The 15,931-nt window shown below is 42.1% G+C and overlaps 1 protein-coding gene across 1 annotated transcript in view; it reads right to left on the bottom strand.

The window, feature by feature from the left end:
• The window catches only part of LOC111951696 (KH domain-containing RNA-binding protein QKI), a 100,383-nt gene extending 84,919 nt beyond the window's left edge, over window positions 1-15,464 (bottom strand). Inside the window, 1 exon segment of the mRNA XM_070434822.1 lies at window positions 14,685-15,464. Coding sequence (XP_070290923.1) covers window positions 14,685-14,826 — 142 coding nt within the window. The 5' untranslated portion in view covers window positions 14,827-15,464.
• Between the last annotated feature and the right edge of the window lie 467 nt (window positions 15,465-15,931).

The raw sequence follows: 15,931 nt of genomic DNA, 5'->3' as shown, positions 1-15,931 counted from the left end.
ATACCGTGTACGGCTCTTTTTTGAGCAGCTGGCTGCCTCAGGAGGTGCTGGACAACAAGGAAATGATGAATCTCAGTGGTGAGGAAAAATGGGCAAGGAGTAAGGATGGTGCTGGGCTGAGCAGGTAGGCAGCATTATGCACAGCATCACAGTGACATGGACGCCACATGCCCCGGGGCTGGCCTGATGGCCGCAGGCCTGATCGCTCACTAGCACCTCTCAACAGACACCTGGGCAAGGACAACTGGAGGGAAGACAGGCAAGCAAGAGAGACAACTGAACTAGAGTGAGACGACGTGAGACAATGAGAGACACTGAACTAGAGTGGAGACAACGTGAGACAATGAAGACACTGAACTAGAGTGAGAACACAAGTGAGACAAGAGAGACACTGAACTAGAGTGAGACAACGTGAGACAATGAGAGACACTGAACTAGAGTGAGACAACGTGAACAAATGGGAGACACTGAACTAGAGCTGAGAAACGTAGACAATGCGAGAGACACTGAACTAGAGTGAGACAACGTGAGACAATGAGAGACACTGAACTAGAGTGAGACAACATGAGAGAATGAGAGACACTGTGATAGAGTGAGACAATGTGATGATATGAGACATGGATAAACACTGAGCTAATGTGAGACACTTAAAGAGACACAGATACTGAGCTAATGCAAGTCACAGAGATACTGAGCAAATGTGAGACTGAGATACTGAACATGCCAAATTTGGTAAATGTACAACTATGGCTGTTTAGACTGGACAAACATTAGTAGACAGTTATGCTGACCCTTGGTCACATTTAGCGAGGACACTGTGAAACACTATGAGACAAGGAGAGACTGATAGACTAAAATACACTGAAACACAGCTAAGACAATACATGACATACAAACTGCACTCAGTGATTTCATTTCTGGATGAACAGCAAAATACTGATGGAACATTCCTGTGCTGCTCTGCATGCTTTGGTTTGGGCAGACATAATTGGGTTGTGCCGTCACAAGACATGCGGTTAAAGAGTTAATGGTTTAATGCTTGTGAATGAGTGGCTGCAGATGTCACATGTTTAGGGCAAGGGAGGTCGGACGGAGGATTGCAGCTCCGAAAATGATCGACAAAACATTTTCAGCGCTTAGAAAGCAAAACCCCCAAAAAAATTCAGAGCCAAAATAAAACGTTTTAGTGTAGCATATCAGGACGAATAACATTTTGGAGCACAGAAATCCCATGTTGTGAGCAGTATGATAACTCATCTTAACAAATCCAAAGACCTCATTCACACGTCTCAACCTCAATATTTCAACTAAAGATAGGCCTACAGTATTTCAACTAAAGATAGACCTACAGTATTTCAACTAATCTGACATCTCGCAGCTGAAACATAAAACATTTATAATCCACCTTCAAAAGAGGAGTAGAGAATACTCCATCTTTCCTTTGAGCCGTTAGTGAGCCGGGATAATTGAGGTCAAAGATTGCTCATTTTTCACAGCCGGGTCTCGATTCTCTTTATCAGCATTAAACCGGGGGGGTCGAATAGATGGTTCATTAGGTGAATACCTTTGAATGTCCTTTAGGGCGAGGCTTGGGCACCGGCCCAGAACATTTGAAAATCGCCTCAGCCCAGAACATTTGAAAATCACCTCAGAAAGAGGTTAGATTACATTATAAAAGGTATCTCCTACTACACCTTGAACTTGGAGCTGCTGTCAGAGGGAAAACACATCAATCGTTTAGGTTACCCAAGCAAACAACAATCCCAGAAAGTGTTGAAGCGTTAACTTTGTATTGAGAAGTGGAAGAAAAATAGCCTGTGGTCAGAGAGACTGACATAGCAGACCTGCCCTCTTGAAGGTTTGAAGCATTCACAGTTGTACAGGACGCTAGAAGCTTTCGCTGCAGCGCTGTTCTTTGTTAGCTTTTTAAATGAATTACAGTAGGGTAATTAACATTGCAGTATCTAAACAGGTGGTTCAATCCAACATATGTGCTGTGATTTGAGAGAAAGGGTAGACGCGAGCCCTAATTTGGCTAAAGCAGACCCAGAGGGCACACAAGAGCACTCACACACACAATCGCATATGACTCACAGATTAAGATGTCAACCTTAAACCTTGTCACGCCCTGACCTTAGAGATCCTTTTTATGTCTCTATTTTGGTTTGGTCAGGGCGTGAGTTGGGGTGGGCATTCTATGTCTGGTGTTCTATGTTTTCTTTTCTGTGTGTTTGGCCGGGTGTGGTTCTCAATCAGAGGCAGCTGTCTATCGTTGTCTCTGATTGAGAACCATACTTAGGTAGCCTTTTTCCACCTGTGTGTTGTGGGTAGTTGTTTTCTGCTTTGTGTGTTCACAACTGACAGGACTGTTTCGTTTCGTCATTCTCTTTATTATTTTGTTTAGTGTTCTGTTGTATTAAATAAACATGGACACTTCCACCCTGCTTTTGGTCCACTCCTTCTTCCCAGGACGATCGTTACAAACCTCTAGGACAGTGGTATTCGAAGTCGTGGGCGGGGGGGGGGGGGGGGGGTCTGAGGATTTCAACTGTATACTGTATATATATATATATTCAGTATATATATATATATATTTTGAAGTCGGAAGTTTACATACACCTTAGCCAAATACATTTAAAAACAGTTTAACAATTCCTGATATTTCATCCTAGTAAAAATGTCCTGTCTTAGGTTAGGATCAGTTAGGATCACCACTTTATTTTAAGAATGTGAAACGTCAGAATAATAGTAGAGAGAATTATTTTATTTAAGCTTTTATTCTTTCATCACATTCCCAGTGGGTCTGAAGTTTACATACATACACTCAATTAGTATTTGGTAGCGTTGCCTTTAAATTGTTTAACTTGGGTCAAACGTTTCAGGTAGCCTTCCACAAGCTTCCCACAATAAGTTGGGTGAATTTTGGCCCATTCCTCCTGACAGAGCTGGTGTAACTGAGTCAGGTTTGTAGGCCTCCTTGCTCGCACACCCTTTTCAGTTCTGCCCACAAATTTTCTGTAGGATTGAGGTCAGGGCTTTGTGATGGCCACTCCAATACCTTGACTTTGTTGTCTTAAGCCATTTTGCCACAACTTTGGAAGCATGCTTGGGTCATTGTCCATTTGGAAGAACCAATTTGCGACCAAGCTTTAACTTCCTGACTGATGTCTTGAGATGTTGCTTCAATATATCCACATAATTTTTCTCCCCTATGATGCCATCTATTTTGTGAAGTGCACCAGCCCCTCCTGCAGCAAAGCACCCCCACAACATGATGGCCACCCCCGTGCTTCACGGTTGGGATGGTGTGCTTCGGCTTGCAAGCATCCCCCTTTTTTCCTCCAAACATAACGATGGTCATTATGGCCAAACAGTTCTATTTTTGTTTCATCAGACCAGAGGACATTTCTCAAAAAAGTACGATTTTTGTCCCCATGTGCAGTTGAAAACCGTAGTCTGGCTTTTTTATGGCGTTTTGGGGCAGTGGCTTCTTCCTTGCTGAGCGGCCTTTCAGATTACGTCGATATAGGACTCGTTTTACTGTGATATAGATACTTTTGTACCTGTTTCCTCCAGCATCTTCACAAGGTCCTTTGCTGTTGTTCTGGGATTGATTTGCACTTTTCGCACCAAAGTACGTTCATCTCTAGGAGACAGAACGCGTCTCCTTCCTGAGCGGTATGACGGCTGTGTGGTCCCATGGTGTTTATACTTGCCGTACTATTGTTTGTTACAGATGAACGCGGTACCTTCAGGCGTTTGGAAATTGCTCCCAAGGACGAACCCGAATTGTGGAGGTCTACACATTTTTTTCTGAGGTCTTGGCTGATTTATTATTTTCCTATGATGTCAAGCAAAGAGCACTGAGTTTGAAGGTAGGCCTTGAATACATCCACAGGTACACCTCCAATTGACTCAAATTATGTCAATTAGCCTTTCAGAAGCTTCTAAAGCCATGACATAATTTTCGGGAATTTTCCAAGCTGTTTAAAGGCACAGTCAACTTAGTGTATGTAAACTTCTGACCCACTGGAATTGTAATACAGTGAATTATAAGTGAAACAATCTGTCTGTAAACAATTGTTGGAAAAATGACTTGTGTCAAGCACAAAGTAGATGTCCTAACCGACTTGCCAAAACTATAGTTTGTTAACAAGAAATTTGTGAAGTGGTTGAAAAACGAGTTTTAATGACTCCAACCTAAGTGTATGTAAACTTCCGACTTCAACTGTGTATATATTTATTTTTTTAGGAACAAAAAGTGAAGAATACAAATTATTGTATGGGTTTTTGAAAAAGATCATTTGAAAAATACAACTTTATTGAGATAATATATTTTATTGGTTTCATTTCGATGAATGAATTGAAGGTTAGGTTGTTAAATGGGGTCCCAAGAAATTCTGTCAGAAAAAATGGGGTCCCCACTGAAAACATTTGAATACCACTGCCAGACGATGTGATTTCCTTGAGAATAATGAATTGAATGGCTTCAATACATCTGAGGGGAAGCAGAAGCAGCAATGATAAACGATGTGAGAGTCAAACCTATTGATAAAAATGAGGTCACTCGTTGCCTGGGCATTTCAGCTTTTTCATGTCTCAATCAATAGGTTTCATCCATTCTCTTCACATGCTCTTTTTCATGCCTACCCCTCAGCCCCCCCCCCCCGCACACACACACACACACACACACACAGCCGTAATACTGTAACCCTGCCGATGACTTACTTACTCAGCGTTCTGTGGCGGAAAAGGGTTTCAATTACAGAGAGTGCTTTTAAAATGAGAAATGTGAAGATAGAAGTAGACACTGATGTATTCACTCATAATGGTGCTATCGCAGGAAGCGCAGAGAAATGATACGGAATAATAAAGAGCGTGGCTAATAGAGCCGCCGTGGTCGACTCTAAAGAATAGAGTGAATAAAAACCGTGATTGATTGTCTCGTGAGGTTGACTGTTTACTCTCTTGACTAAGCTAATAGCACGTTGACCCCGTGACCTTAGGCTGTTGTGGATACATCTCAGTCCAAGGTGCTAAGGGGGGCAAATGGGGGTTGGAGTGGGGGTTGGCGGGGTTAGGGAGAGAGCCTCTTAGCTCTTTTCCTTTTGAATGTCAGCCCTCTTCAGTTGGCCTCGGACAGAAGAGAAGGATCATATTAAAGGGATGAGGGAAAGCCTCTATCGCTTCACTTGACGGAGCGTCTATGACGGGCCGTTATTATACATTGTTAACATACATAGTTGTCGTGCATTATCAGACATTACATTAACATACATAGGGCTCTATTTTCGGGCTGGAAAATGTGACTTTGTTAAGGCAGCGCTAGTGTCAAACGCGCAGCCTTATGCAATTTTGTCTTGTAAAAGCAAGCGCTTTGTAATTGACCTGCCTTACATCAGCTCGCTTGCGCTGAGGTGGGAGGGGTGGAAATATTTGAGGTGTGTCCTTAAAAAGGTGCACCAACGTGCCAATAACAGGCAGCGCTACTGGTGATACTTAAGACTGAAGCTGATCTTGGCGGCAACGCAATCGGTTACGGAATCGATTTAGCCAGCAGAGGCACACAGCAGCCTAATCAGCAGCCTAATCAGTAACATATGACCAATGTTTCATTCAAATATCACGAGCAGCAAAACAGTCAACTGATATTCCAGTTTTTTCTTTATATTGGACAATATTTTTGTCCATGCAGCTTCTGTGAAAGGTTTGGACTAATTAGATCCATGTGGAAGTCTGTTTAGGAACATCCAGTTATTACAAGACTGTTTATTGGTTCTCCTTGATCCATTATTTTGTTGATAGATTACACCTTCCCCTTTCATCAGTTGGACTTAACTGTCAAATTGCGGGAATTCCGATCTCTGTCCTTGGTGCTGAATCCGCTRGTAGCCTAGCTCTTTCGTTTGTTTACCTTTTACGTGGCAAAGTCACTAATAGGCCATATCAGGCGATGGTAGGCTAATCTAATTATAGCGCTTGGGCAATGTCCAATTGTCCATGGCTTGAACATGCAGTACATTTTTGAAATGTGAATGCAATGTGTGTAGACGAATATTTCTAAGTTGAAGCCAATAAAAAAATAACTAGATTGGCTACATGTTTTTTTTTATAACTAAGCTTATTGTAGGGTTAGTGTATACTTAAGCAATAAGGCACGAGGGGGTGTCTGGATACAGCCCTTAGCTGTGGTATATTGGCCATATACCACAAACATCCGAGGTGCTATTATAAACTGGTTACCAACGTAATTAGAGCAGTCAAAATAAATGTTTTGTCATACCCGTGGTATACGATCAGCCAATCAGCATTCAGGGCTTGAACCACCAAGTTTATAATATTTAATGAACTCTATTCAATGGATAGGACAAGCATCCATGCCTCCTGCTGAAGAGCCCTTAGGACTAAGTGTGCACACATTGCCTTATGCTCATGGAACGAGAGATGCGATTTATGACATCATGCTTCTGACCCGATCCTATTTAGAAATATTGTTGTTGGTTTAAAAATCGGATTGATTTATCGTTTAATTTGATTAAAAAACAAACTGACGAGAAAGATTGACCGTTCATGGGTTTATGGTGAGAACATACATGGCTTGAATGTATTGTGATTTCACCTGACATTTCTGGAGAAGTGCAAATATGATCTGTCAGATGGTTCCATGATGTTTATAAAACATGACATTTGCGAGCTGTATAACGGTGAGAGGACATGCATCCTTTCTCTTTATATTGGGTCTTTATCAAGCTCCTGTGAAAAGTTTGGATGTGCGTAAAACTCTCCATAGTCTAAGTTGCCTTCTCTGTATTATACGCCCAAGGGGAGCAATTATGGTGCCTGTAACTGTATATCGACATAGCCTATTTTAAAGAAGTTGTTGTTAAGTTTTTATTATGATTTGATTAGAATTCAACATTATTTTTGGGCCTTATCGACGGGGCTGTAGTGGAGCGGGTCGAGAGCTTCATGTTCCTTGGTGTACACATCACTAACATACTATCATGGTAGAAACACACCAAGACAGTCGTGAAGAGGGCGTGACAACACCTTATCCCCTCAGGAGACTAAAAAGATTTGGCATGGGTCCCCAGATCCTCAAAAAGTTATACAGCTGCACCATCGAGAGCATCCTGACCAGTTGCATCCCCGCCTGGTATGGCAACTGCTCGGTATCTGACCGTAAGGCGCTACAGAGGGTAGTGCGTACGGCCCAGTACATCACTGAGACCAAGCTTCCTGCCATCCAGGACCTATATACCAGGCGGTGTCAGACGAAGACCCTAAAAATTGTCAAAGACTCCGGTCAAAGTCTCCAGCCACCCTAGTCATAGACTGTTCTCTCTGCTACCGCACGGCAAGCAGTACCGGAGCACCAAGTCTAGGTCCAAAAGGCTCCTTAATTAACAGCTTCTACCCCCAAGCCATAAGACTGCTGAACAATTAATCAAATGGCCACCTGGACTATTTGCATTGTTTTTACACTGCTGCTACTCGCTGTTTATTATCTATGCATAGTCACTTTACCCCTACCTACATGTACAAATTACCTCGACTAACCTGTACCCTCGCACATTGACTCGGTACCGGACCCCCTGTATATAGCCTCATTATTGTTATTTTAATGTGTTACTTATTTAACATTTCAATTTTTTTACTTTAGTTTATATTTTCTTAACTCTATTTTCTTAAAACTGCATTGTTGGTTAAGGACTTGTAAGTAAGCATTTCACAGTAAGGTCTACACCTGTTGTATTCAGTGACAAATAACATTTTATTAGATTTGATCTATCAATAGCCTAGTGAATTTAATCTTGCTTGACTACGGTTGGCATGTCCATGTCCAGACTGCATTTTACAGTAGGCCTAGCCCCTATATCAGTATTAATGAATGCTATAGCCTATGTTTAACAATGTATTTACATATTGAAGCAATGCATTTACAACAATGTGGACTATAAACATGTTCAACATATTTAGCAAATATGGGGCGAACTAGGCTATAACAGACTAACGTTCAAGCTGATGAGAACGCAAATAGGATAAAAGACTGTAAACACACAGCTTGAAGCAACCACATAGCCATGGAGCATGTTCTGATTGGCCAGTAAGGGGCCAAGTCTTGACACACCAACAACTTGTTTATTCATCAAAACCCAGCCTTTTTCGCGCCACCGCCGGCTCATTCCTGTGGTGAAAATACACACCGCTGAACCTAGAACGCTACCGCCAAAGCTAAGATCTACCATTGCATGAGGTTTGTTGAAATAAAGTTGACAGTCTATCTGCCACAGCACTTGGGTTGAGGTACTCATTCTAACTGTTCTAACCTGTTGATACCTACAGACTACCTAAGATGTGCTTTTTAAACACATACAAGGGATATCACAGGTTTTGCTGCTGCATAGACAACAACACACCATATCAACTAACCAGGCCAAAAATCACCATCATCTTCACCATACTTATCCCTAAGGGAACTTTTTCCCATCCATCCTAATGCTGCAGTGCATGCCGTGAGTAAGAGACGGGATCATTACTCCACAACACAGGGACAGGATCCAAGTTAATTCTGAATAAATTAACGTTTGACCCCGCCCCCACACCCAACTCAACTTCACTTCTGAAATAATGAATTACTTCAATTATGTGATGAATAGGACCACTTTGTCTAATTGTGAGAGGAGCTGGAAGGATTCTCTTGTCTCTCTGGGACTCCTTGATGCTAGCGAGAGAGAGGTCAGACAGACAGACAGAGGGACATAGAAGAGTGAAAGAGACAGTGAGAGACAGTGAAGCAGAGGCAGACACAGAGAGCTACACTTATGGAGAGATATAGAGAGTGCCCTGAGATCAAACTGCATCCTTCCACAACTTTTAATGGTCGAAAAGGAGACCTTGGAATCATCCCTCTGTGTGTCTGCTTCTGTCTGTCTAAGACTCTGTTAGTCTTCTTCTTGTCTGGCTACTGAAACACTAACTATCCAGGGGAAGTCAACTTCCCACTGGACACACACCGGTTGAATCAATGTTGTTTCCACGTAAATTCAACGAAATTACATTGAACCAACATGGAATAGACATTGAATTGACGTCTGTGCCAAGTGTGTTGTTTCTTGTTAACCGTCACTATAGTAAAAGCATGTTCACTCTTCAATGTGATTTCCCAGGGTGCTAGTGGTCTGTACCAATAGAAGAGACAATAACACTTAGCTACTAACTCAATGAGGATAAATTAGTTTTCACTAGTGGTGTAAAAAGTACCCAATTGTCATACTCGAGTAAAAGTAAAGATACCTTAATATACTTATAATAGAAATCGTCTCAAGTAAAAGTGAAAGTCAACTAGTAAAATATTATTGAGTAAAAGTCTGAAAGTATTTGGTTTCAAATAAAGGTTGAAATCATTTTGATATTCTTTATATGAAGCAAACCAGATGGCACAATAATAAAATGTTTTTTTTAATGATGGATAGCCAGGGGCACACTCCAACACTCAGCCATCATTTACAAATGAAGCATTTATGTTTAGTGAGTCTGCCAGATCAGAGGTAGTAGGGATGACCAGGGACTTTCTCTTGATAAGTGCATGAGTTTGATAATTTTCCTGTCCTGCTAGGCATTCAAAATGTAACGAGTACTTTTGGGTGTCAGAAAAAAGGTAAAAAGTACATTCTTTTCTTTAGTAATGTAGTGAAGTAAAAGTCATCAAAAATATAAATAGTAAAGGAAAGTACAGATACCCCCCKAAAATGACTTAAATAGTACATTCAAGATTTTTTCCTTAAGTACATTACACCGCTGGCTTTCACACACTTTATATACAGTTAATGTGTGCAAATAATTTTGGTTTAACAACAAATACAGTAGCAGTACCCAGTGGGGGGCGAACACACACACACACACCAAAAAAGTACTTCATCATCAGTGCCTTGACCTTACTGTGCTCTCTCACGTCTGTATCTCTGCAACACTCCTCTCCTCCCATCCATTTGAGTGTGTGTTGGACTTTCAGGGGCTGGGACAAACATACTAGAGTACCTGAGTACCTCTAGCAGTGATTCAATTCATCACCTTTGTTACAGAGCGGAGCAGCCCTGCATGGCTGGCTGCAGTGACTGTCCATTGAGAGCATTCATCTGCACTAACAACGGCCTGGGTTTGTGCATTCAGTACTCTGCAGCGTCGTCTTCCCCGGGCCACTGCACAGGCACATCCCTCACAGGTGACAGCTCAGGGTTCAGTGCTCAGATGAGGGGACTCATCTCATACACCTGAACAGTACCGACCGGGACAACTTTTACCTCTGTCATATGGTCACTGATACGTTCTGACCATGAGCATCTAGACACGGTTCGGTAGTAACGTCACTGAAACGGACGTAATCGCCTGCCTAGGACACACCTATCTAGTATGATTAATAATGGAGGTAGTACGGTGATGAGTTACCTTGCTGGACACCTGTGTTCCCCCTAATGCCTAAGCTATAGCTCAGAGGGCTAACACAGTCTTGTGGCACAGAGATTACCCGGATTCAAACCCAGTCAGTCACACTGACACAGACGACAATGTAAATCCCTAACCCAGAGTGAGCTCATGGAGTGAAATTGAATTGCAGAAATTCCTCATCAGCATTCTAAAACCATGACTCACAAGCAGGCATTCGCACTTGAACGTCACTGGAGAAAAACCCCAGCTAATAGCGAATTCACGCTGAATAGCTTTGATTATGACACATGTGAGACCTAAATTACACTGAAAAAATATAAAATCTCAACATGTAAAGTGTTGGTCCCATGTTTCATGAGCAGAAATGAAAAGATCCCAGAAATCCCAGAACTGTGTGCACAAATTTGTTTATATCCCTGTTAGTGAGCATTTCTCCTTTACCAAGATAATCCATTCAGCTGACAGGTGTGGCATATCAAGAAGCTGAATAAACAGCATTATCATTACACACGTGCACCTTGTGCTGGGGACAATAAAAGGTCCCTTTAAAATGTGCAGTTTTGTCACACAACACAAAATGTCTCAGGTTTTGAGGGAGCGTGTAATTGGCATGCTGACTGCAGGAATGTCCACCAGAGCTGTTGCCAGAGAATTTAATGTTAATTTATCTACCATAAGCCACTTCCAATGTTGTTTTAGAGAATTTGGCAATARATCCAACCGGCCTCACAGCCGCAGACCARGTGTAACCACGCCAGCCCAGGACCTCCACATCCGGCTTCTTCACCTGCAGGATCGTCTGAGGGGGGAGGGGTGCTGAGGAGTCTTTCTGTCTGTAATAAAACCACTTTGTGGCGAAAAACTCATTCTGATTGGCAGGTTCTGGCTCCCCAGTGGGTGGGACTGGCTGCCAAATGGGTGGGCCTATGCCCTCCCAATGCCCACTCATGGCTGCACCCCTGCCCAGTCATGTGAAATCCATAGATTAGCGCCTAATGAATTCATTTCAATTGACTGATTTCCTTATATGAACTGTAACTCTATATTTTTGTTGAGTATAGAAATTCTTAACAGGAGGCTGTTAAAGGCGACAGATTATACACACATATGTAAGTACACACACACATGCACACACAAGCGAGCACACACACTCCATTCCCCACACAGGCTTCCTCTATTATCACTTGTCACTCGCAGCCGATACACACAGGTGGACTGGGGTTATCAGACAACTATCTCCTATAAAGCGTGTCCTCTGTGGGTTGAGATATAGCCCTCCATCACCATACGCATTTATCTAGTTTCATTCTTCACCGCACACTACAGCAGATCACAACAGAGGGGAGAAGAAAACACCGACCTGGAGCTTCACGTATGATCAATGTTGAGGCCAAGCACAAGCTGCAGACGATATTTTATATGCCAGCCCCAACTTTAGAAGGCGGAATAGCGCTGACGTCTGCAGAAGCCAGTGGTTTAGTGTTGCCCGGGTGATACTGGCAACAGAAAAGCACAGCTGCAGACTAGMGCAATGAGGATATTGTATATGTGAATTTGCCCTACCTATTAACAATCAGATTGTATGTTGTACATTACCCAACACTCAGACACATACGTGTAGTTCAGATCACACAAACAGAATCAAACCCACTCTATTACTGCAACACTGTAATGTCCCTTACTAATCCAGTCCGCATGCAGTGGATGCACGTGGCATATAGGCTAAATCAATTACTGATTTGAAGAATAACTATCTGTAATTTCTATTGATCAGATAAAACACACACATAAAGCGCTAAGGGAAATGGGCAGGGGCTGATTCCACTATATTTAACTACATGTCGTCTGTGGTATTATTGGAAGTCAGGACTGAGTTCGATAGAGGAAGTGAAACCAGTGTCTCCATCCTCCCTCTGGTCAGAAGGTATATGTACTGACTTAGACATCTCTCTGTCTGTCTGCACGTCACAGCACAGCACTCAAACAGACCTACCGTATCAGTCACATACAGGACAGACTAACAGGATGACACAAACAGACAGCAACACTCACAAATTATAGTTTTTCTGCATTGCAGGAAATGCAAATGTGTAGTGTATTCAAGGTTTAACAAGGCTTCTAAAGGGTGTAATTTCCACTTTAAAATGTCTGACTTGATTTGCCCAAATGACAAACGTATCAACTCCTACAAAAAATGTCCATTAATTATAAACCATTTCCTGTTACTCCAGGAGTATTTTCATGCTGTAGCAAACTGGCTCAAATTAAGATCCAACATCTGTATGGTCTCTGGGAATTTATTCACGTTATGTTCCTTTTRCTAGTCTGTCCTGTGACTTAGTGTGGAATAAATACGCAAGGCTTTCCAGATGAGTGGGAGTGCTGTYCAAAGAGATCGTCTTGCTTCACACACAGCTGTGTTCCAGCACCACCCAAATCCAGCATCCCTCGACCCGCCCCTCACTCACACCAGCACAGCATGCAGCTCCATCAAGCACTGATGCCTCAGACCAAGACCAACGCGAAAAGCAAAAACTCGTGAGAGAGTGTGTCTGCGATTAACCGGCACATTCAGACAGGTTAGACGCCGCGAGAACGCGGGTTGAGGCCGTGGGTCTCTCGTCTGAGCTGATAATCTAATGGTAAGGATGAAGATTTATGAACATATGACATGGCAGATTGACAATAATATGCACAGACTTCTATTTAACTTTGGCTGCATTTGGTGTGTTGTTTCTCCCGTCACGGCCTAGCCCCAAATCAGCTGCAGCATATAGGCCTAACCTTCCACTGACCGAATGAATATGCCAGACAGCAAAATCTACAGAAAGCACTTGTTTTGCGCACCCGCTGATTTGATATGGGCAGCTAGAAGTCCTTCATCACGTGTTCCTGAAAATGTTAATGTGATAAGATGACACTTTTCCCCCAACCAATCGTGTAATAGAATAGCCTAAAGAAGTGAAATAAACAAATTCTCTTTACATGCACACTGTAAAGAAACCGTACTCCGAATTCACCAAAACATTTCTGAAATAACTGGTATATAGCCTATGGAGAGAAAAGCAAGGCGGTTACCACAGTGAARGGCATTACATGCTCTGGAGATGAACTGAAAAGCATGAAACCCAGTCCTAATCTCAAAAAGGCTCCCCGCTTCCAATAAAACCTCGCTCTAATGAGTCCATTCAAAWGTTTGATGTCTATAAACTAGTCTAGTAAGCCTAAATCATTTAAATGGTGAAACATAGCAGCAGAATGTCGAGGGGAAAGACGTTGGCTACCCAAAGAGATGGAAGATAGAAGAAGATAAAGGCTAAACCCGGTGGGAGCCAGCCCCCTGGCGCCTAATCCCCCAAAATTACCCAACAGTCGCTCTAGTACTCTAACTCCCACACATCATTGTCTATATCATCTAAATTCTAGAATATACACTCCGTGGTGATGATTGTTGACACAGAAGTACAGAAAACACAAAAATATACTTTGGCCTAATAGCATGCGCCAAAGACGGTTTGGATGCACTGAGTGAGAAATGTTTCTTCACTTCATTGTGCTGTGAGGATAACAGTGCAACTGCTTCAAATATAAGCTGTGTAGGGACAAAGTACCATATCAGATAGAGATTTAAACATTTCTTCAAAAACTATTTTACAAATGTAAACAGATGTCATTTTTTCTCTGCCACCTCATGCATTAATGACTTATTAACTTGAATTTGAGTCCAAATGCTATATTCAGTTTAGGTTAACTCTAGAATAACTCTCTGGAGAATATGTGAATCACCAATCAGATTTCAATATGTATTTATATTTAAATAGGCTATATGGTTTCACCCGTTTAATCCACTTTTTAATGTCAACATTAAATAATAAAAGTATCTGTGTACTCTTCAAGTGAAACGCCTCAAGGTTATGAGGCTTGAGTAAAAACGAATGCAAACCAGGGTATTTGCAACAATTCAGAACTGTAAACTAGCCTACTGTTGTGTCTGCATTGATATAACTATGTGTCCAATGATGTCAACACATTCACGCCTCTGTAAAATGTATGGCTCATGATTCCAGTCCACAGAAAGCAACAAATACTCCCTACGCCGTCCTATCTAAAAAGGAAGGGAGACTGCTCTTTCACAATGAGAAACTCGGTCTGTAGGATCCATGCGCATACCCTACCACATGTGTAACCTCAATTTAGGGTGCTTGTCTATTCACACACATTGATCCCAAGTTTACCTTCATCAAGCAGCCGTTCGAGGTGGTTAAAAATCCCGCAGAAGTTGGGTAGGCTGCTCATCAGTTTCTTATCATTCATGAGTTGCATGAGATAGTCTGGGGTGGGCTTAGGTTTCTCCTTCGATTCCATTTCCCCAACCATATTCCAAAAAATGAAGAAGAAAAAAAATCTGACCCAAACAGAACCAACAATGGAAAAAAATAAATATGTTCGCGTAGGCTATAAATTAATAAATATGATATAAAAATACAAGAATACAAAAAAATCAGTCTGTCTCTCTCACTCCTCCTCACTGTCTCTTGTTGGTAAACGCAGTGAGCTGTTCCGTCTCCTGGTGCTGCGTTCAGTTTCTTTACGCACTGCACTGCAATTCTACTACACCGTCTGGCTGTCAGCTCTTCCGAGGACAGGTGATAAAAGAAAATTTTAAAGAAAATGAACAATTTAATACAAATATGAAATGGCGGAGAGGTAGTTTTTTAAATTTTTTGTTACCCTTATAATTCCACAAGTTATCGGAATGAATAATCAACTCCCGCGTGTCCACTGCCCTTGATTTATATTTGAAACGATTTGTCTTCTTTCTGCTTTCTCCTACCGAAGTTCTTGAGGCTGTGAAAATGTCCTTTTCCCCGAGTTCCCCAGAGTTTTCTGTGTATTATTATGTGTGTGTCTGCACACTGGAAACGTCTGTCCCTCCTGTCTCTATTCTCGATAACGGAGCTTTTTCAATGAAGCTGGCATTTGGTCTCCTGAAACCGTCTGGCTGTGTTTTGCGAGCCGGTCACATGACCACACTTCACAGCGGAGTCTCTCAGCCGAGATCGGGGGCGCGCGCACCGCCGGGGCCGAGTGTGGGAGGACAAATGCGCTTGCGCTTGCACATACACATGTGCGTACACGCACACACGCACGAACAGTGGTGTAAAGTACAAACTTCTTTCAGTATAGGTGGGTCCCCTGTGGGACGGTTGAGCTAACGTAGGCTAATGCGATTAGCATGAGGTTGTAAGTAACAAGAACATTTCCCAGGACATAGACATATCTGATATTGGCAGAAAGCTTAAATTCTGGTTAATCTAACTGCACTGTCCAATTTACAGTAGCTATTACAGTGAAATAATAKCATGCTGTTGATTGAGGAGAGTACACAGTTTTGAACATGAAAAGTTATTAATAAACAAATTAGGCACATTTGGGCAGTCTTGATACAAAGTTTTGCACAGAAATGCAATGGTTCATTGGA

The sequence above is a fragment of the Salvelinus sp. IW2-2015 genome, linkage group LG25, assembly GCF_002910315.2.
Source record: "Salvelinus sp. IW2-2015 linkage group LG25, ASM291031v2, whole genome shotgun sequence".
NCBI classification, from domain to species: domain Eukaryota; kingdom Metazoa; phylum Chordata; class Actinopteri; order Salmoniformes; family Salmonidae; genus Salvelinus; species Salvelinus sp. IW2-2015.
Note: the sequence above shows the minus strand (reverse complement) of the source record. Positions and strands in the feature narration are given on the sequence as shown.